Raw genomic sequence first — 21,408 nt, 5'->3', positions numbered from 1 at the left:
TTATTTGCCATGCCTGTAAGTACACACACTTAAAACTGGAAACATTCACTAATATCATTTCATGACCTGCTTAAGTAAAGAGCTTATTGAGAACATCTCTTCCTGTCATGAAATAGGAAAACTTAAAAACCCTCTCATGGAAGGTCCTAACCCTTGTTCCTTTCTTTCTCTCTTTGTATTACCTGGTCTGTTCTGGTCTGACAAAATGTTCCCAGAGCTTTAGCTCACACAGTGCAGGAGGACCCACGACTGTACATGCCTCCACTGTTGGCAGGGACGAGACACAGCCCGAGACGGCCGACTCCGTTTAGTGCTCTCAGCACGCTGCCCTGCTGGCCAAGGCCCAGGGAGCACAGGGAGAGGCAAAGGGTCCTGACATGTTCCAGCTGACATGCACTTCTAACTCAGAGCTGTTCGCTGGCGCCTCACATCTCCTTTCTGCCCTGCACTTCCTGCCCAGCGTTCACTCCACACTCCATTGCTACTTGGGCTCTTCTGCCAGCATTCCGGCTAACCTCGCCCTCTGAGCTTGTACTACATCTGCTGTGCTGCCCCTCCACTCTGGGGAGTTCCAGCCTTCTGCTTACTACCTATTTTTTCAGTTAGTTAGAACCCAGCATGGGGGCCAAAGCAGTGGCTCAATTAATTAATCCTCTACCTGCAAGCACTAGCATTCCATATGGGTGCTGGCTTGTATTACAGTTGCTACACTTCCCATCTAGCTTCCTGTTCGTGGCCTGGGAAAGCAGTCTGGGATGGTCCCAAGTCTTTGGACCCTGCACCCATGTGGGAGACCTTGAAGAAGCTCGTGACTCCTGGTTTGGAACAACTCAGCTCTGGCTGTTGCGGCCACTTGAGGAGTGAACCAGGGGATGGGGGATTTTTCTCTTTCTTTTTCCTACTTTTTGTAAATCTGAGTTTCCAATGTAAATAAATAAATCCTAAAAAAGAAAAAGAGCCTAGCATCCCTATGCCTCTAAACATAGAAGGACTCCAACCTCAGCTAGTCTACATCTGGATCCCAGTAATGGCTACCTTGTCATTTCTCCCTTCATTTCTCCAGAGTGGCTTCTCCACATCTCCCTCAGGTCCTAATTCCACATTGTTTCCACTCTCAGTACATGCTTGGGCCTCCTGTTTCACAGAGGAATTCGAATCATATGAGAACTCCTTCAATTTTCTCCCATCAGCTCACCAAACTGAACTATGTTGATGATTTTTCCGTTTTCTTCCTGTTACAATGGAAGAGGTGATTCCATACCAGTCGCCACTTTTACTTTTTTTTGGAAGATTTATTTTATTTATTCGAAACAAAGAGTATTAAAGAGAGAAAGAGAATCTTGTACTTGTTGGTTCACTCCTCAAATGGCAACGACAGCTGACTTGGGCCAGGCCAGGAGCATAGAACCCCATCCGGGACACCCACATGGATGTCAGAGGTCCCATTGCCTGATGGGGTGCCTTGTAAGGAGCTGGAGAGGTGGCAGAGCAGCCAGGACTTGAATCAGCACCGTAATAAGGACTACCAGCGTCACGGGCAGTAGTTTAGCCCACAATACTGGCCCCTGGTTTCTTAGGAGTTTGAACTCATGTCCTCAATCTTGACTGGTCAAACAGCCTCGATACCTTCAGCTACTGCCAGTGTAAACCATAACAACATAGCCTTGAACACATTCTTTCCACCACAGGTAGAGTGAACATCCATGGAATACACAAAAAAATTCAGACTTCTCTATTCTCATTTTTTAAACGATTTTATTCTTATTGGAAAGTCAGACATACAGAGAGGAGGAGAGACAGAGAGGAAGATTTTCCATCCGTTGATTCACTCCTCCAGTGTCTGCAAAGTCCGGAGCTGTGCCGATCAGAAGCCAGGAGCCTGGAGCCTCTTCCGGATCTCCCACACAGGTGCAGGGTCCCAAGGCTTTGGCCCATCCTCAGCTGCTTTCCCAGGCCAGAGGCAGGGAGCTGGATGGGAAGTGGAGCTGCTGGGATTAGAACAGGCGCCCATATGGGATCCTGGCACGTTCAAGGAGAGGACTTTAGCCATTCTAGGCTACTGGGCCAGGCCCTCTATTCTCTTTTTCAAACCAGTCTATTCCTGGAGAAGGGAATGGAGCCAAAGGCGGTCACCTAAGCCAGCCTAGGTTAACATGAGTCCATCTCTGTGTTATTTTAATATTTAGTTATACTTCAGTTGTTAATTCAGTTTTCCACTGCTGATTTTGGAGTGTTTCAAGGCTGATATCTCTACAAATGAAGATGGTATGAACGATACTGTATAAGTCCTTTGGGAGACATTTTGTTTTCATTTCTCAGGTAAATGTCTAGGAACGACACCTACTTAACCTTATCACAAACTGCTAACTGGTTCTCCAAAGCAACTATACCACTCCATGTTCCAACCAGCAATGTCTGAGAGTTCTCTTTACTTCATATTCTCACCAACATTTGCTGTTACAAATCTTTAATCTTGACCTTGATAGAGAATGTGACATGATATCTTATTGTCTCTTAAATTTGCACTTCCATGATTTCTAATGAAGTTCAGCAATATTTTCATAAGCTTTATTGCCCAGTAACAATAATTTTTTATCTTCTTTTCTGAAATGTTGGTCAAATATGATATTGGGAGACCAGTAATGTAATCATGTAAGTGGCTGTTTCAGCCTGTTAGGAAATTTTACGTATATATTATCTAGTTATTTTACCTATCATATAGTAGATTAAGCCCAAGACAAGAAAAACACTCAGTTGTTCAAACCTGGCATTGAAATGTTCAGGGATTGGAGGCTGGCATCGTGGTATAGTTGATCAAACTGCTGCATGAGACACTGGAGTCCTCCATATGGGCATTGGTTCAAATCCCAGCTGCTCTAGTTCAGATCCAGCCCCTTTCTAATGTTCCTGGGAAACATGGCCCAAATGCTTGGGTCCCTGCACCCATGTGTGAGACTGGATGGAGTTTTAGACTCCTGCCTCGGCCTGACTCAGCTCCAGTTCTTGCAGCCATCTGGGCAGTGAACCATTAGATGCAAGATCCCTCGCTTCTGTTTCCCCCTCCCTTTGTAGCTCTGCGTTTCAAACAAGTAGACAAACACTTTCACACACACACAAAAAGAAACTGTTCAGGGATTGAGCTGAACTTTTAGCGTAATTCGAAGGAGGCTCCCCTACTGCCTTTGAGGTCATCCTTAGGCGTTCTTCTTCAGTGGGCTTCTAGGCTGTGCAGCAAGTGCTTGGGCTGCTGCTTCCTGCGTGGCCATTTCTGACCCTGCTCTCCCTACAGTCACACTGGGCAGGCTGGAGAGTGCAAGCAGGAGCCCTTGCTTGCTCTGCCACAGCCATTAGGGCTGAAGAGAGGTTCCATGCCTATTTTTTGCCCCATATACTCAGCAACTCAAGTCAGTTTTTTGGAGCTCACAAATAAAGGAATAAATCAACAAGGAGCTAAACCATCAGGACATGAGTACAGCCACAAGATGATAATAACTTGGATCTGCATGAGGCACTGCTGCTTGTAACATGTTTTCACGTGTGTAATTTATTTTTATTTTCAAAACAAAGTTGTGGGGCATTATCATCTCCAGTTTACAGATGAGGAAAATTAAGGCTCAGAAGTATGAGTTGCCTACGGTCATCCTCCTTAGCTGAGCAAGGAGAGCTTTGTTTGGGTTAGGAAATGATGACATGGTGGATAGCATTCAGTCTCTGTCATCACAGAATGGTGGACAGGGATAAAGGAGAGGGGACTGAGGAGGCTCAAGATACTGTCCGCCTTTGATTCTTTTTTTTTTTTTTTAAGATTTATTTATTTTTATTACAAAGTCAGATATACAGAGAGGAGGAGAAACAGAGAGGAAGATCTTCTGTCCGATGATTCACTCCCCAAGTGACCGCATGGCTGGTGCTGTGCCGATCCGAAGCCAGAAGCCAGAACTTCTTCCTGGTCTCCCATGCAGGTGCAGGGTCCCAAAGCACTGGGCCATCCTTGACTGCTTTTTCAGGCCACAAGCAGGGAGCTGGATGGGAAGTGGAGCTGCCGGGATTAGAACCAGTGGCCAAATGGGATCCTGGCGTGTTCAAGGTGAGGACTTTGGCTGCTAGGCCAGCGTGCTGGGCCCCTCTCCTTTAATTCTTGAGGATGCCAGTCCCAGAGAGCATGGGCAGCTTCTTATGGCGTATAATTTCAGAAGGCTGTCAAGGACCCTACTTCATGGACAGTGCTTGGGTCTCCACTGTCACTTATCTCCTCCTAACACGGAGTGCCTCTAGAACCCTTCAGCTGCAGCTCTCCCAAGGCAGAGGCATCTAAAGGCCCCTCCAGGGTTACCAGAAGCTAGCCCACAATAGGGAAGTGAGATTTTTCTAGAAAGATATTTTTATTTGTATTTTAAAAATCTTTTTTAAAAAATTGTTTTTATTGAAAAAGTATATTTACAAAGGAGACACAGAGAGAAAGATATTCCACCCACTAGATCACTCCCCAATGGCCTCAACGGCCAGAGCTGAGATGATCCGAAGCCAGGAGCCAGGAGCTTCTTCTGGGTCTTCCACATGGGTGCAAGGTCCCAAGGCTTTGGCCCATCCTCAATTGCTTTCCAGGCTACGAACAGGAAACTGGATGGGAAGTGGAGCAGCGACAGGAACCACTGCCCATATTGTATCCTGGCACTGGAGAGGAGGTAGATTGTCCATTCTCCAAAATGGGAAATGGCCAGCAGTATGGTATTGTGAGTTGTGAGTTAAGCCACTAAAAGTGTGCCAGTTTGAGTCCCAGCTGCTCCACTTCCAATCCAACTCCCTGCAATTATGTTTTGGAAAGTATCAGATGATGGTACAAATGCTTGGGCTTCTTCACCCATATGGGAAACCTGGAGAAAGCTACTACTTATTGGCTTTGGACTGTCCCAGCCATGGCCATCATGGGGAGTAAACTGGTGGATAGAAGATATCTCCGTTTCTCTCTGCAACTCTGCCTTTCAAATAAGTACATCAATATTAAAAAAAAAAAAAAAAGGGAAATAGTGGAAGGGACATTTGAAACAGATGCACGGGCATATTTCCCAGAGATGGAGGAAGTCTGCCCTGGATCTTTCCTCAATCATGATAAGTTTTTTGGATTTTACACAATCCTTCCACAAAGCCGGTGAGGGCACCAAGCCAGAAATGGGAAACACAGGCAACGAGTCCAGCAGCAACTAAACAAAGTCCAGATCCTAGGAGACCACACTGGCATCGAAGCTTATTGTACTGCCTTGTGTCCTAGCACTACCTTCTGTCCAGCCTGCTTTTAGAGGTGGGAAAGCTGAGACCAAGAGAACTGAAGCTGCATCTCAAAGATGACATAATGAGCAGAGTAAGGATTTAAATCAGATCTCTCTAAGATTCCAAAATCTATACCCTTTCATTATATCTGAGGTGACAGCAATATGGGTCCATGATTATTTTGCTTTCTAATGGCACAATACATGAGGCCAGATACTTTAAAAGGAATTTATTGAATTCATAGTTTTGGAGGCTAAAAGTTCAAGACTGAACCCATCTTGGTGGCCTTTGGTAAAGGCCCTCTGGTTTCCTCAAAAAATGGTGAATGGTTGGGACCAGGGACACTGTGCCTGGGAAAGCAGCAGCAGAAGTTCCAGTGCTTGGACACTTGGCACCCACATAAGAGACTAAGATGAAGCCCCAGGCTCCTGCCTCCAGCCCAGCCCAGCCCTGGATATTATGGTCGTTTGCATAGTGAAACAGAAGATGAAGGATCTCTCTTTCTCTTTTTATCTCTCTCTATATATATAACTCTGTCTTTCAATAAATAAATAAATCCTTAGAAAACAAAAACCTAGTGAATGGCATCATGTGGTGGGATTACATGGTAAGAGAAGCAAGATTACATAGGTATAAAGGGTTCAGGCTCACTTTTTTCTTTTTAAGATGTATTCTATTTATTTGAAAGACAAATTAGAGAGAGATCTTCCATTCTCTGGCTCTCTCTCCAAATGGCTGCAATGGCTGGGGTTGTGCTGGTCAAAACCTGGAGTCAGGAGCTTCATTCAGGTCTTCTACATGAATGGTAGACCCAAGAGTTGGGCCATCTTCTTTTGCTTTCTCATGCTCACTAGCTGGGAACTAGATCAGAAGCAGAGTAGTTGAGACTTGAATCCACTTATAGGGGATTTTAGCCCTAACCCATTGAACTATAATACCAGTCTACAAATACATAAATCTTAAAAACAACAAAAAGATCTCTTGGGGCTGGTGCTTTGGCATAATGGGCCTCCACTTACAGCACCATCATCTCAAATGGGTGCCAGTTCATGTCTTGCCTGCTCCACTTCTGATTCAACTCACTACTAATGGCCTGAAGTGCTATTGGTGTCAAGTTCACCTGTGATGTTCATGTGGCATAGTGGGATGACATCATGTGACATGGACTGGGGATCATGTGATCCTGGAATGGGGAACCAGCCTCACAGGTAAACAACTAATCCAGGAATGAGAGCTGCTTGTATTTCCTGTTGATTTATCTTTTTTATCTCTTCCTATTCTCAAATTTAGAAGCTATTTATCTAGCACAATTTTAGATATCCAGAAGCAATCCATAAAATATATGTCTACAGTAGAATCTGGGGGTTCATTAGCTTTATTAATTAATAGTGGTTCGTAAACACTTTGAAGTCCTTTTATTAAAGAGGCCACCTACATTCAAAGTATTATTATAATCAGGTCTAATGAGGTCAGTGGTTTAAAGTGAGGGTTTAAAGCCATCTATAAAGCTCCTCTACCAATCACTGGTACAGGACGAAGGTAAGAGGAGGCAGGTGAGTCTATATGCTGGCTTTTAAAGGCTTCCTCCACGGCAGCAGAACCACACTGGGATCGGCTCACTTGAAACCAAGGTGCAGGGATATCCTGCCATTGGCTTCTCCAGTCGTTAAACCTGTGTTGCAGGACAAAAATCACTGCTTTGTAAGAGCTTCACATACAGCTTGCTGCTAAGTACAGAAGACCTCAGAGAGGGGCAATTTTTCTCTGAGGTTACAAACCAGGTTAGTGCCGAGTCTTGTATCTTCTACAATGTGTACACTGTTTGCTGAGTGAAGTCAAGAAAGGGTTGACTGGGCAAGAAATGGAGCATAGAACATTTAAGTTCTGTTCTCTGCTGCCAAGTTGTGTTGTATTTTTCCCTAGGGAGATTGCAGTATAAAACTAGGACTTTCAGAAGTAGGATGAAAGGTGTGGGATAACACAGATAACAAGGAGCATGAGACCCTTGTCAGTGGGAGACTGGATTTGATGAGTTGGGTCAGTATGTTTAATCAGTGATCCAATGACTCATAAATGGAGATAGAGAATACTATCTTGAACTGGAAAATAGGCATTGAAAATGAAGCTTAATTTTTTGTTTTTAATTTTAGCAAAGTAAATTTCCTTTAAGAAATCCTCAAGTTTTAAAAAATTAACTGGTTTTTATTTCAAGTCAGAACAGGTTCTGCAATAAAGACTGGCCAGCATGCTGTCCCCTGTCATCTTTGTGGGACTTATTGCCCTCATTGGTAAGTCGTTGACTGACATTTCATGTTGCTTGTGGGGTATCCATGAAAACTTTAGCACCGTCATGAATTACATGCAATGGAAGAGTGGGCACTCCTTCTGATTAGCTAGGCCACTAGTCAACTGCTTTTTAAATGTATATTCAGCTGGCCAAGAAGTCAGTATCATTGCAAAATTTTAAATAATCAAGTATTAATTAGCCTACTTACTTCCTGTCTAATAATGTGCCTACCAGGCTTGCTATCTTATCAAGACATATATGGCTGAGCGCCTTGGGAGGCTAGACACCTGAAAATGATCAATACCAAGCAGTGGGTAAGAGTTAAGGGAGCACTTACAGGAAAGACTCGTACTAGTCTAGGAGGAGTAGAGGAGGAGGAGCTCCACTCAAGCTGGGGTGTTCCCATCTGCAAGGCTCTCATGGTGGTGGCGGGGCACACAAAGGTTAAAGAAAGGTGATTTACAAAGAGGAGGAGGGAAGCGCCTGCAGGAAGGGAAGCAGGACTTCAGCAAAGGCACTGAGGCACAGATGCAGGAAATGGGTCTCTGGTATAGCAGAGTCAAGTCAATGCGACCAGAATATATGAAGGAATTTCTCAGGGAAATAGGTTGCAAGATGATAAGGAAACTTCTATAAGAAAATCAAAATTTTACCTAAGAAAAATAAGATGCCATTGTAAGTAATGTTCAAGCTATCTTTGTAGAATGATGATTGAAAAGAAATCATTTCTAAAATGTTTAACTCTAACTTTGGGAAAGAGAGGCTACCCCAAAGCTAGGATTTCCTGTCACCTGCAGTTGAAGGCCTGGAAGCATGGCTGGGTTTACTCCTTTTTAAACTGCCACGTTGAAGCAGGGTCACAGAGCCAGTAGATTAATTATGAGTTACCGTGCTAGCTGTGTATAACTGACACATGACTCTAGTTAAAAAAGGATCTGTGTTTATGATGCCAGAGCCACTAGTACAGGGTCTGTGGTCACATTCCAACTCACTTAATGCCATGGTTCTCAAACTGCAAAGTCAATTGGGAATGTTGGTTAAAAATGTGGAGTTTCTGATCTTACACCTAAAGATTCTGGTATGAGATGCCCAATGATTTGCATTTTTAATAAGCATCTCAGATCACTATGATGACTGTGGCCTGTAGGTCATGTGATGATGGCCAGCAAAAGGACATTGAACTTGTCTTTATACATGCATAGTCCAGGGAATTTAGATAGCCCCCCCCTTTCCTCTTTCTTTATCCATCAATTTATTCGTTGAACAAATGTTTATTGAAGGTCTCCTTTGAGTCAGAAATTGTTGCAGGTGTCAAAGAGGACACAGCAGAGAAAAACATGAAGTCCTTGCCCTATCGAGTAAGAAAGGGTGTTAAGTGGGGGGTAGGGAGAGAGAAGAAAAGGAAGAAAGCAAGACCTGCTGCCTGTCTGTGTAGCCCTCCAGGGCCAGGGAGTGGGGCGCCAGGGTCAGGGAGTGGGGCGCCAGGTCCACTCACTTCCACCTCTCCAGGAGGAGACTGCTGGGGGCCTGCCTCCCAGTTTGTGATGAGGTCTCAGGCTTTTGTCCCCGCTCCCTCCTCACACACACAGCTCAGCAGCATCCAGACCACAGGAGGGCCCAGAACCCTAGCCACAAGCTCCAGCCCTTGTTTTGTAACTTTGTTTAAGGACCACAAGGAGCTGAGATTTTTGGTTCCTCTTCTCTGAATTCCCCATCCCTGGCAAAACAAAACAAACAACAACAACAAAAAAAAAAAGGGGGGGGGGAAGAAAAAAAGGAGGGAGGGAGAAAGAAAAAGAAAGGAAGTAAAAAGGAAGTAAAGTGACATAAATAAAATACTGTAAGAATGGGGACAAGGAATGAGATACACTTTGTCTTCTTATCTTATTATGGATGTAAACTAGCCCCACATGGGATTCCGGTGCACACCAGGCAATGACTTTTGCCACTAGACTACTGTACTGGACCTACCTGTAATAATTTTAATTCTGATCAATACAACAGTCAATATTTGTGAGAAATATTAGGAATGATTTTAGTAATATTTTCACTGGTACTTTAGAATTAAGTACTGTACTAACAAAAAAAAAAATTGGAGCAAAGTAGGAAAGGATGATGAGCCAAGGGTGGGAGGACAAATTGGGGAGGACGGGGACTAGGGCCCTTTCCTTCAGCTTAGCACTGTTTGTTATAATGATTTAAGCAGCATTTTGTGCCCCACTTCATGTGAATTCTCATCCCGCCTCCCAGGCAGTTCTAGGGGCTCGTACCCCTACATACACTCAATAAACCCTCACCTGCATCCTCGCCTGTACCATGGCTGCTACGGGGACATCCTGAACATGGAGACCTCAGGGGCACTCTGTGATATAAATACTTTGCTAAACTGCGGTAAGTGAGAAGCAAAGCACATCCCAGCTTGCCACCCTCTTGTTCTAGTTTCAGATTCTTTCTTAGGACCTAATCTTGAAAAGATGCACTTGTTACCATAACAGGTAATATCAAAATTAAAAGTTAGAAAAATGCTAGAATATTGATCACCTTAACCAGCCAATTAATCTCCTGAGCCTGCCCCAGCCCCCATTCTTTCCAAACCTTCACTCGTAGCACTGGCTTTTACCCCCTGAAGTTATTCCTTAAGTAAAAATACTAGGTCCTGGTTTTGTTTGTTGCTGTGCTTATCCATGTGTGACAACATGAGCGTTCTAAGGAGTTCTGTTGTTCTCTGGTTTCCTTTGTAATCCTGTTTCAAAGCCTTCTACCTGATGTTATCCTGGGGTTAGAAGGTCATAGGTAACGAACCGGATCACACCTACCCCTCCCTGTTAATTTACAGATGTGAGCCCTGGGGCTCAGCAAAGAGGATAGACTCCACAAGGTTCAGAACTAGGTGTCCAGACTGATGCATACTTAGGTTGGCTGACTCCTAATCCAGAAGTCTTCCTAACACAATATCACAAGGGAGGAACAAAGAAGTGGCCCTGTTTGGGGTTGCAGGCCTGTCTGGTTTTCTAAGGTCAGAGATCCAAAGGATGATTTAGAATGGGCAGTAGTCAGAGAGGTGGCCAACTCAGGAAGCTTGAAAAGGGTTCTCTTATAGATCAGAGGAAACAGTTCCTTTTCTATTTGCTTAGGGATTCGTGGTTCAGAGATGTTTGCTGAGATGGACCTGAAGGCCATAAGGCCTTACCAGAATCTGATCAAAGAAGTGGGACAGAGACATTGTGTAGACCCTGCTCTCATTGCAGCCATCATCTCCAGAGAAAGCCACGGAGGAGCCGTTCTGCAAAACGGCTGGGACTACAGAGGCCTTAAATTTGGCTTGATGCAGGTATTTGGCTAGAAACTTCCCATCAGCCCCACCTCTGTGAGGAACCTTCCTTGCAGAAACTCAACTCAAACTGGAAATCCATTTGCCATGCTTGCAGGCTCCCAAACACCCTGGTATCTGGCTCTGAGTGCTATAACATAATTTGCTCTGAGATTTATGCAACACATATTTGGTAACAAGGTTTACTATTTATTGGCCATCTTCAGAGAAAATTACACATTTTGTGACTATAATCTTATAATAAATAATGTGTAATGTGTTCAAACTGAGAAAATATTCTACTGGAAGCAACTTGCTCTGTTGGGTAAACTGGAGGAAAGAGATCCCAATTATTTGGGTAGTTGCTCCCAGGCTCCATTTTAAATTGTTGGTAGAAACCCAGACTTCTGGTCTCCCTGGTTAGAAACAAATTTTATCTTAATTAGCTGTGCAATAATTTGTTACTACAAATATCTACACTTTAAGTGCTAATTGTTTTGAAACATTCTTTTCATTCCCTGTTATTTTTTTGTTTAACTAGAACGCTTAGCTAAAATTATGCCATGTCCACTTGCCCCAGAACTTTGTTTTTCTGACTCTATACTCATGAAATAAAGGATAAGAGAATTGGCTCCTTGAGATAAAGAAAAAATGCCAAGGCCAGGCATTGAACTTGAACATGAGAAAATAAGAAACACAGAAAAACAGGTTGCCTCATCCAGATGTTGACAGGATGACTTTAATTTTTTTTAGCTTGATAAACACATTTACCACCCTGTTGGTTCCTGGGACAGCAAAGAACACCTCTTACAGGGTGTCGGGATACTAACAGACAGAATTAAGGCAATCCAGAAAAAATTCCCTGCCTGGAGTGTGACTCAACACCTCAAAGGTAAGCTTTATTTGCAGTGTTCTGTTTAAATGAGTAGAGGATGAGACCTGAGGCCTCCCGGGGAGCATCCCCACTGGGTCAGTAGCGGGTCCAGGGGCTGTGTAAAGGCTGTCCTGGCATTCTCTGATTCACTGACTGACGCCTTCCAGACTCCTTTACCTGCTTCAAGAGGCTGGGTTCCTCAGGGCATCTCTCTCGTCAGGTACTGAGTTACTGAGTGATGCCTTTGGAGTAGATGCTCTGGTTTGGAAGAATGTCTACCTTCTTCTAAAATTTTTCCTGATTCAGGATACTTCTGACCATTTTCCAGATTGGTTGGACAAATTTTGACTCTTCTAGCATTCTCAGGCTTTCAGGTCTAAGTAGAGATCTCTAATTGGCCAGCCACAGACTCCTTTAATTTCAGCACCTCCCAGACAAAATGGACACATTAGCCTCCCAGCATAAAATTGTTCTTTCTTCTGTATAGTCCATGTCTTTGGATCTACTGTTCTATAATCAGTAATCCCAGCCAGATTGCTTTCATTAGTTCTCTAATTAATTCTCTTTTGACATTCAATCACATTGATTCCTATAGATTCCCCAATATATTTATAGCTTCTCTTCTTCAACCATTAACAGTTAGTCTTACTTCATAACAGTTTCTATGTTTAAGGTTCTTAATGGCAGGGATCAACTCAGATCAAAGCAGAGTGCAATTACACTAAATACACAAATAATTGCTGAGGATAAACTTGTAGGTTAAAATGGTACATGCACGCACATACACACACGCACCTATGAAGAAACAAGTCTGTCTTGGGTACCCTGCACTCAGTGTGGCACCTCTTCTGGCACAGAGTAGGTACTCAGAAACATACTGAATGATGAGTGAGTGAGTGACTCAATGAACGAATGTTATAAGCCTTCTCAAACTGATGATTTGCTGGAGATTCAGTTCTTCCAGACCTAGACTACGTAAAAATCAAGCATGATGCTCACAGCCAGAAAAAACAAAAACTGAGACACAGAGAGAGCGAGAGAGAAAGACAAACTGGAGTTTTCCTAGGGAGGCTTGGGATGGCACAGCCTTTCAGGAGGGACGAGGGGAAGGAGGGTTTGGGACTGCCTGCTTTGTAAGATGTGCCTGAGTGCCAACATCCTGGCCTTGCTCATATGTCACTCTTGGTGGATGCTAATACATGAGTCCAAGCCTCTGTGTTTTGTTTCAGGTGGTCTCTTGGCCTTTAAGTCAGGAATTGACGGTGTCATCTCACCTGCAGACATAGAAGCTGACTTCGTCAATGATGTCATTGCCCGAGCTAAATTCTATAAAAAGCATGGTTACTAGGCAATGCTGTGTGATTGGGTCAGGTTGGTAGGGTGCTCAGATGACATCTTTTGGAAAGTTTGACATAAACTTTGGCAAAGAAATGGTTCAAATTTAACATTCATTTCCCATCAGTCCTGAGACTCAAAGAGCACTGATTCAAAAGTAAAAGGAAATATTCTATTAGATCATTAGGCCAAACAAACAGACAATTGCTTCAAAGGAGATATTGCAGAAGGGATTAAAAGGGAGCATTACAAACTACAAGTGCTTAATTCCAAGAGGGGCTTGCCAGTTTGGGATGCAGGCTCTAACAAGGTCACCAGCAACCCTGCCTCCTTGCAGCCACACCTTTATGTAATTCCCTTCTTCCTTGAGCCTAGGCAGGACTTGAGACCTGCTTCTAACGAATGGGAGGTAATAAAGGTGATGGAATACACACAACCACATTGTCTGTAAAGTGTCCATCTTGCTGGAGTCTCTGTCTAATGCTGTTTTTGAAGAAGCAACTTGTCACGAATGTTATAGCTACAAGAAAATCAATTCTGCCAGCCTGAAAGCTTGGAAGTAGATGTCCTAGTCCATGCTCTACTAAGAATCCAGCCTGGAGAGATACCTTTTTTGATCTGAGATTGGAAGAAAACTACGCAGCTAAGCCATGCCCACACTTTGGACCCACAGGAACTTTGAAACGGTGTGTGGTTTCAAGCTAAGTTTGAGGTAACTTGTTACAGGGCCACATCAGACTAACACACCGGTCTATTCCCACACTCTTCTTAAAGACTTCTCCTAGGGAGGGAGTTTGGCATGGTGGTTGAGTTGCTTCTTGGGGTGTTCCCATTCCATATCAGAATGCCTGGTTCGAGTCCTGACTCTCCCAATTTAGCAGGAACTTCCCATGATGTGCATCCTGGGAGCCAGTAAATGAAGGTTCAGATACTTAGGTCCCTACTAACCTCATGGGACACCAACAGCTGAAGGCTTCTAGCTTCTGTCTAATCCTAATGATTACTGTAGGCCTTTGGAGAGTGAAATCATGGATGAAAAAGCTCTCTTTGCCTTTCAAATAAAGTAGGAAGAAATATATCAGTTTTTTTTCTTCCTTTTGAAGACAATTTCATTTACAAATATTTACTTAACATTGAGAGCCCCTCTAGTGTAGGCTGTCAAGACTAATATTACCTATCTATCTGAACTTCTTTGCTTTTTGGGCAAAAGATTAACCAGTGTATTTTCCCAGAGTTACATGTCAATACCAGCACAATGACAGATATGACATTCTCTTTAAGATCTCTTTGACCCCAACAACACAAAGTTACCTTATATTGTAGCCTATGGGTCTCTATTCATCTATACCTTCTAAGACACATATGTACTAGAAATTCAATGTTGATTAAAACTGTAACTGTCTTTTAGCTTAAATGATGAGATATGATTTCATTTCAGTAATATTTTTGTCTTAAAATGTAATGCTCTAAAATATCTCTCTCCTTCCTTCTTTCCTTTTTAAGATTTATTTGTCTGAAAATCAGTTATAGAGAGGGAGAAGGAGAAAGGAAAAGAGATCTTCCACATGTGGTTCTCTGCCCGTCAATGCTATTGCTGTCTGAGCTAAATTCCACAAGAAACAAAGGAAAACAAAGATTAACTGGGAAGCAGCGGTTCTTCACCGTCATCTTCATTTAACCACTACAGAACCGAACCTTCCCTAAGTCTTACTTCTGCTTACTCCTCCAGCTAAGTAATAGGAAAAAAAAAGGGGGGGGGATAAATTAATCTTCCCCCAAAGATTTTTTCTACTCCTTCTCGGGGATTCCTCCGGAATTCTGAACCCCTGGCCATTCTTGTGCTTGTAGACACTAAAGCACACAGCAGCCATTCCTGCCACACACAGTGTTTCCTGACTTTAGCTGCATCTCTGCTAGCAGCACAATAGACTGTAGGCTCCCCAAGGGCAGGAACCAACTGTGTCTTGGTCAGCCTCGGATTGCTCCAACACATTAACAGTGTTCACTCTAAGAATCTCCTGTAGTTTAGATATGACACGCTCTTTCCCCTACCCCCATTTCCTATACCATTCTACCCTACCCCTACACCAAGGACCTTGAAGAAGCAGCTCTAGTGCAAGTTGATTAGGTTGCAAAAAACAGCTTTTGGAAGGGACTGATGCCACTCTCCCAAGAGCATACTGTTACTCAGCGACTCTGGCTTCCTCAGCAGGCTCTCTCACTGTAGGATCTCTCTTACACATTGTGGTTCTTACCATGTGATGCTAGCTGCCACATCAGCACACAGCATGGTACCACTGCTGGATGTGGCTGCCTGAGGCTGAACTACACTACACAGCTGTCAAATTTGTGAAACACACTGCTGATTCATGTGAAGTGCCTCCTTTGAAATATTTTGTTCTAGCTAAACAAAATGGACTAAGATAGCCATTCAGAAATTGAATTCAATTAAATGAGAAACAATTTTTAGTGACAACTGCTAACCAACGTGGTCAGTGGATCTCTAGCTAGAACATTATTTGAGCAATGTTATCTGTACTTATTTGGAAATGGAACTATTCAAGTAAAAGCCAGAGAATTAAACCAAATAATACCACAAAATGCTCTGACTCTTCAGAATAGGAAGAATCTCAGCAAGTTTAGTCTGTGAACACAATTGGTATTTAATATATTCTGGGGAACACACATTCTCACCATCATGAAGTGAACACCTGTAGCTGCTCTGATGTTAGGACTTTCTAAGCATTCTGCCCCACATGTTGTGGGTCCCACTGCAACACCAACTCCCCAGTGCTCTTGAGGCACGTGCTGGATATGTTTTCCTCTGTCGGAAGGCCCTGTGGCAGCTTCAGGGGCTTGATTCTGCAAGGTAAGAGAATGCCTTTAGGATTATATCAGCTGACGCATTTTTAAAAATTGCTAGGGTGACAAGCAACGAACCTGATCAAATGTTTAACGATTTTCAGTTTCGCATTCACTGAAGGGATATTCTTGTGAACCTGAGGGGTATGTGCCTACGAATAAAAGAACAATTGTTAGGGACTGATTTAAACAGCAGAGGACTCCAAGTGTCAGTCAAATGAGAAATGGGTGACTCATTCAAAGTTACAAACCTAGAAACAAGCACAAATCAATCAGATTTATAGTCAAGTACACCAATACACTTCAACTCAAGAAATAATACATGTGTATCTAAATAAAGCTTAAAAAGTATCAACTTCAGAGATCTCAACAATATTAACAATGACTAAAAGAGCTACATACTTTTTGCAATCCAAGCATCTTTATTGTATCCTTTTCCCAATATGGCCGTCTTTTTGTACTTTTTATTCTGGTGACAATATGCAGCTTGTGAGGGTGCAGAGGATCCCCACCGTATTTGTCATGATCTTCAGGTGAAGGCTGAAATACCTGGAAAGGCATAATTACAAAAGGCAAATTCTCAGCCAACACTTAGTTTTAATGTACTTCTCATTTCTTCTTAAGCACACACTCATATACAGCTACACATATACAAATACAACTCCATGGGAAAGCAGTGGAGGATGGCTCAAAGCTTTGGGACTCTGCACCCACATGAAGGACCCAGAAGAATCTCCTAGCTCCTGGTTCAGCTCTGGCCACTGCAGCCGTTTGATGAGTGAACTAGTAGTGGAAGATCTTTCTCTCTGTCTCTCCTTCTCTCCATAATCTGACCTGCCTTTTTATTAAAATTACATAAATCTTTTTTTTTAAAGTTTTTTATTTTATTTTTATTGGAAAGTCAGATATACAGAGAGGAGGAGAGACAGTGGGAAAGATCTTCCGTCCGATGATTCACTCCCCAAGTGAGCGCAATGCGGGTGCTGTGCCAATCTGGAGCCAGGAGCCAGGAACTTCCTCCAGGTTTCCCACGCGGGTGCAGAGTCCCAAAGCACTGGGCCATGCTCGACTGCTTTTTCAGGCCACAAGCAGGGAGCCGGAAGGGAGGTAGAGCTGCCGGGATTAGAACCGGCGCCCATATGGGATCCCGGCACGTTTAAGGCGAGGACTTTAGCTGCTAGGCCACGCTGCCGGGCCCAAAATTAATTAAATCTTAAAACACACACACATGCAATGAAACTCTGTCTGTGTAGGGTGAGATATGAGCTCCACAGAGCTGACATCTGAGCTGTTTCTGAGTTAAGGGTTCCAGGAAGCTATCCTAGTCAGCATGCACAAGATCCAGGTCTGGGACCGGGCCTGGGAAACTCTGTGATCGCCCTGCTCATACTCCCACTGGGGAGTATGGAGTATGAGAGCTGGGATGTGTGTGGACCAGGCTGGGCAAGGCTGCAGCACCTGTCGGCATGCATGCGGGCTGGGTTTGGGAGTACGCCAGACTTGGCTAGACTCTAGTACCTGCTGGAGATCATGAGAGTAAGAATTGATGTAGGACAGGCCAGGCTGGGTGAGGTTGTAGCTCTGATTAGTGAGAGCTGGAATGGGTGCAGGCAGTTGGGTTAGGCCGTAGCACCTGCAGGTGATTGCCAGGACTGGAGGCCAGCTCGTCAGCTTGGGCCACAGCCCCTGCCAGCATAGGTGAGATCTGGGGCTAGAAATGGGCCTGGCAAGGGGAACTTGGGCTACTCCTGTTAGGCTGTAGCTCCTGCTGGTGAATCTGAGAGTTGGGGCTGGGGACAAGCCAGGCCAGGGTAGGCTGCAACGCCAGTTGGCATATGTGTGAGCTGGGTTTGGGGACAGGCCAGGCTGAGCCAATCCACAGCACATATTGGCATGAGTTAGTGCCAGGATGGGGCAGAGGCTAGGTCAGGTTGGACAGCAAAACCTGCCAGTTCACATGAATGCTGAGCATGGGCAAGACTGGACTAGGTAGCTGTACCTGCCTGCAAGAGTTGGGACTGGGTGCAGGTCGGGCTGAGCCAGGCTGTAGCACCCAGTTGGACTAATGTTAAGACTGGAGGCCACCGTCTCAAACTGGGCTGCAGCACCCACTGGTAAGCACAAGTCCTGGGGCTGAGAGAGAGCCTAGTAGAGAACTTTGGAGACTTTCTTGCTAGGCTACAGCTCCCACCAACGGAGTATGAGAGCTGGGACTGACGGTGGGCTGGGGAAGGTGCAGGCTGGGCTAGGCTGCCACACCTGCTGGTATGCATGAGAAACCAGGAACAAGAAGAAACAGCAAATTTGAAAGCAATGAGTTCACCCAATTTTCCCTAAACCTCGATCCTTCCCACCCTGTTCAACTATGTAAGCATTATTAAAAAAAATTTTTTTGAAAATCCTACTGTTTTAAATTTTCAACTACTACCTATATCCACACATAATTTAAACATAAAAACTACCAATAATATTAAAAAAGATACCTTTTAAAATATAATATGTAAAATATTTTTAAAAAGGCCTTATTCTTACTTTATCTGGAATCCTTGATTTGGTAAATTTGTGACGAATCCACTCTGTACAAACGAGAGACTCCACACCTTTTGTCACAGTCTAAAATGACATAAAACATTTATTTTTTAGAACTCTGTCTAGTGCAAAAATCCATTCCCACCAATCTCTAGGTGATCAAAATCTGTTCTGACGTGACATGTAATTGTTAAAGGTTTATCTCAGCTCTCTAGATGAATACGTTCTATTTTACTATGAACACATAATAAGCTTTTTCCACCAAGGACCAGATAAGTATTTCTAGATCTGGAGCTATACGGGCTTCACTGCTAAGATCCAACTCTGCCATTAATGGGCAAAAGCAGTCATGGACAACAGGCAAATACACGGGCATTGCTATGTTTCAGGCTGCTAAAGAAAAAGAGTCACTGGGAACGGTGCAGCGGTGCAGCATGTTAAGCTACTGCTTGTGATGTTCGTATCCCATACAGGAGTGCAAGATAAACAGCCAGTGACTCCACTTAACCATACTCCTGCTAAGGCACTGGGAAAGCAGTGAACCACGGCCCAAGGACTGAGACCAGGTTGGAGTTTCTGGCTCCTGGCTTCTGCCTGGGTCAGACCTGGCTGGAGACGGCATGAACAGGTGGGCAAAGGGCAGGAGGGAATGGACGAACAGGGACTTTCACAGACCATAAACACTGGGCTCTGACCCTCCCAGCTGTGAGACAGCAGACACCACTCCGAGAGTCCTGGCCTCACAGGATTAATGGGAGGTGAAGATAATGTGTGTCAAGATCAGCATCTACACACAGCAGCAGGCCTACACCTAGATTAACCAAAGCAGACCACACCGCACCAACACATTTTTCTAAAACAAAGACTAAAAAGAAATACATAAAAATGTCAACATGAATAGTTTCTGGAGGACGGTTCTGCTTTTCTTCATTTTTTCCCCCTAATTTTCTATGACCGAAAATCTATTTCTTTCATAACTGAAGGGGGGAAAAACTCGTAGAACTTTAGTATTACAATAGACAAAGCAAAAACCAACAGTACACATTGCTACTGGCAGGTTTTTAGGAAAAAAAAAATCTGTGATTCCAAATCTTTAGGGATAAAAAAGATAAACCATAAATGCACCAAAACAATCTCCAACATTAAAAAATTAACATAAAAGGAAATTGGAAAATAAACTGAATATAAGAAAGAAAAATAATCATACATGGAACTACAAAAAATAAATAATTCTTGACAAGAAACTCTTACCTGTAGTTTGCTTGGGTGCCTCTGCATGACTGAGCGCAAAATGCCGGCCATTCTGTGATGACTGTCCCGCAAGGAACTATAGGGAGAACACAGGTACACTGCTCAGTTAAGTCCTGGACACACTGTAACATCAAAGCACTAAGCAGAGGGGTGAGGATGGCCAAGTCCTAGTACAGGAACCCAGGAGAGCCTGCATCCGCACGGGAAACCCAGGAGAGCCTGCATCCACACAGGAAACCCAGGAGAGCCTCTGGCTCTTGGCTTTGGGTCAGCTCAGCTCCGCTCACTGAGGTCACTTGGGCAGTGAACTAGCAGATGCAAGAGCTTTCTGTCTGTCTGTCCTCTTTTAAAATCTGCCTTTCAAAACAATGAGCTGTTGGAATCAACACAAGATTCCTTAGCAACTGAAACAATGTAATGCAAATCGTTTCACCATACTTCTTCCTTCCAAGCGAAGCATTTTATAGTGATTCAACTCCTTAAGCATCTTTAATCACTTTGCTTTCAACAAAGTCCCACTAATTGGCCTTCCGGCTTCTATTCCAACTCCCCCTTTTCCTATCTCATGAAATCCTAAATCAGATTACTCTGTTCAAAAGCTCCCAAAAAGTAATTTGTTGAGAGGCTACAAATTGTCAAGAAGGGAAGGCTAGCATCACCCACATGAACCAGATTAGAGCTTATCTAATGTATGCTGGTGTCTATTTTAATACAGATATTGTCAGCCACAGCCACTGCCACAGAAATGTAGGCAAGGGCTAGCTCAACTGCTCCTGGTAGCAATGAACAAACGCAGAGCCCAGATCTCCGTTTTCAATAGACTTCTCAAATAAAAGGAACCGCTTAATTGTGGCAGTGGCCTCGCCTAGTGTCAGAAAGAAACCACACAGTGATGGAGGGATGTGAAAAAAAAATGCACAGAAGCCAACTGCAAGAACTCCCAGTGGCCACAGGCGGAATAACGTGAGCCTTAAGTTAAACCCAAATCAGAAAAAAAAAAAAAAAAAAAAAAAAGGTACCCTACTGATGTGAGTGAATGCATTAGAGAAACAAGTCGTCTTTCTTACCGAATTTTCAAGAACTGACGCAGCAGTGCAGCAAGGGGGCAGGCATCTGGCTACCAGCTACTCTTCGGGTTATACTCCTCTCCGGGGCTCCGGGGCTCCGGACTCCGATGCCTCCGGGAACTGTCAGGCTAAGGCAGCATTTCCACAGTGGACCCGCGCACGGTGGTTTCTCATTTCACAACTCTTTCAGATTTTTTTTAAAGGTTTATCTAAACTATTTCTCTTTGCGTGTGCGCCAGGCTTAAGGACTTATTCCCCAAGTTCAGTGGAAAAAAAAGAAGAAAACCAGCCTCACGGTGGAGAACCGACAAACCTCCCTCTTAGCCAGGTAACTAATTTAACATTACAGGTGAAGAAAAGCAATTAATCAGCGTGGGCCCTTGATACGTGAAGATAGGACTGGAACCAGACCTATCTAGGTCTCCGTGAACTGTTCCCGCAAGACGCAACCGGGAAAAACCAACCCGTTTTGGAGAAGGTTCCCAATTACAGACTCCTGGAGAAAAGGCAATGCTTTCAGCCCCGCACTCACCATCCAGCAGCGCCCACTCTAACCTCTCCTCCCAGGAGCAGCTGAACGGCGGAAGTACGGCCGGGTGCGACACTCTAAAACCTCCGTCGCGGC

The 21,408-nt window shown here is 44.0% G+C and overlaps 2 protein-coding genes across 5 annotated transcripts in view; one reads left to right on the top strand and one right to left on the bottom strand.

The window, feature by feature from the left end:
* Window positions 1–21,408, bottom strand: part of MRPL30 (mitochondrial ribosomal protein L30) — a 24,940-nt gene extending 3,532 nt beyond the window's left edge. Inside the window, exons 1-7 of one of the 4 annotated variants that reach the window (XM_040993794.1) lie at window positions 21,316–21,408; window positions 19,717–19,792; window positions 18,469–18,549; window positions 16,339–16,485; window positions 16,015–16,088; window positions 15,769–15,936; window positions 12,222–14,677 (exon numbers count right to left, since the gene is read on the bottom strand). In XM_040993794.1, coding sequence (XP_040849728.1) covers window positions 15,813–15,936; window positions 16,015–16,088; window positions 16,339–16,485; window positions 18,469–18,549; window positions 19,717–19,767 — 477 coding nt within the window. In that variant the 5' untranslated portion in view covers window positions 19,768–19,792; window positions 21,316–21,408 and the 3' untranslated portion in view covers window positions 12,222–14,677; window positions 15,769–15,812. Of the gene's footprint in view, window positions 1–12,221; window positions 14,678–15,721; window positions 15,937–16,014; window positions 16,089–16,338; window positions 16,486–18,468; window positions 18,550–19,716; window positions 19,793–20,740; window positions 21,116–21,315 lie in introns of those variants that run through there. The other 3 variants (XM_040993795.1, XM_040993792.1, XM_040993793.1) reach the window with 3 other exon arrangements.
* LYG2 (lysozyme g2) lies at window positions 7,514–13,087 on the top strand. Its single transcript, XM_040993790.1, has 5 exons — window positions 7,514–7,556; window positions 9,806–9,946; window positions 10,690–10,886; window positions 11,619–11,757; window positions 12,969–13,087. Exons 1-5 carry the CDS (start codon window positions 7,514–7,516, stop codon window positions 13,085–13,087), a joined length of 639 nt encoding a protein of 212 aa, XP_040849724.1.

This window comes from Ochotona curzoniae, unplaced genomic scaffold, assembly GCF_017591425.1.
Source record: "Ochotona curzoniae isolate NIBS_2020 unplaced genomic scaffold, NIBS_Ocur_1.0 contig_883, whole genome shotgun sequence".
Classification (NCBI taxonomy): domain Eukaryota; kingdom Metazoa; phylum Chordata; class Mammalia; order Lagomorpha; family Ochotonidae; genus Ochotona; species Ochotona curzoniae.
Note: the sequence above shows the minus strand (reverse complement) of the source record. Positions and strands in the feature narration are given on the sequence as shown.

Coding starts and splice junctions, on each gene's coding strand:
- LYG2 (XM_040993790.1), top strand. CDS start 7,514: ATGCTGTCCCCTGTCATCTTTGTGGGACTTATTGCCCTCATTG. Junction 9,947..10,689: donor AAATACTTTGCTAAACTGCG/GTAAGTGAGAAG, acceptor CTATTTGCTTAG/GGATTCGTGGTTCAGAGATG. Junction 10,887..11,618: donor TTAAATTTGGCTTGATGCAG/GTATTTGGCTAG, acceptor AATTTTTTTTAG/CTTGATAAACACATTTACCA.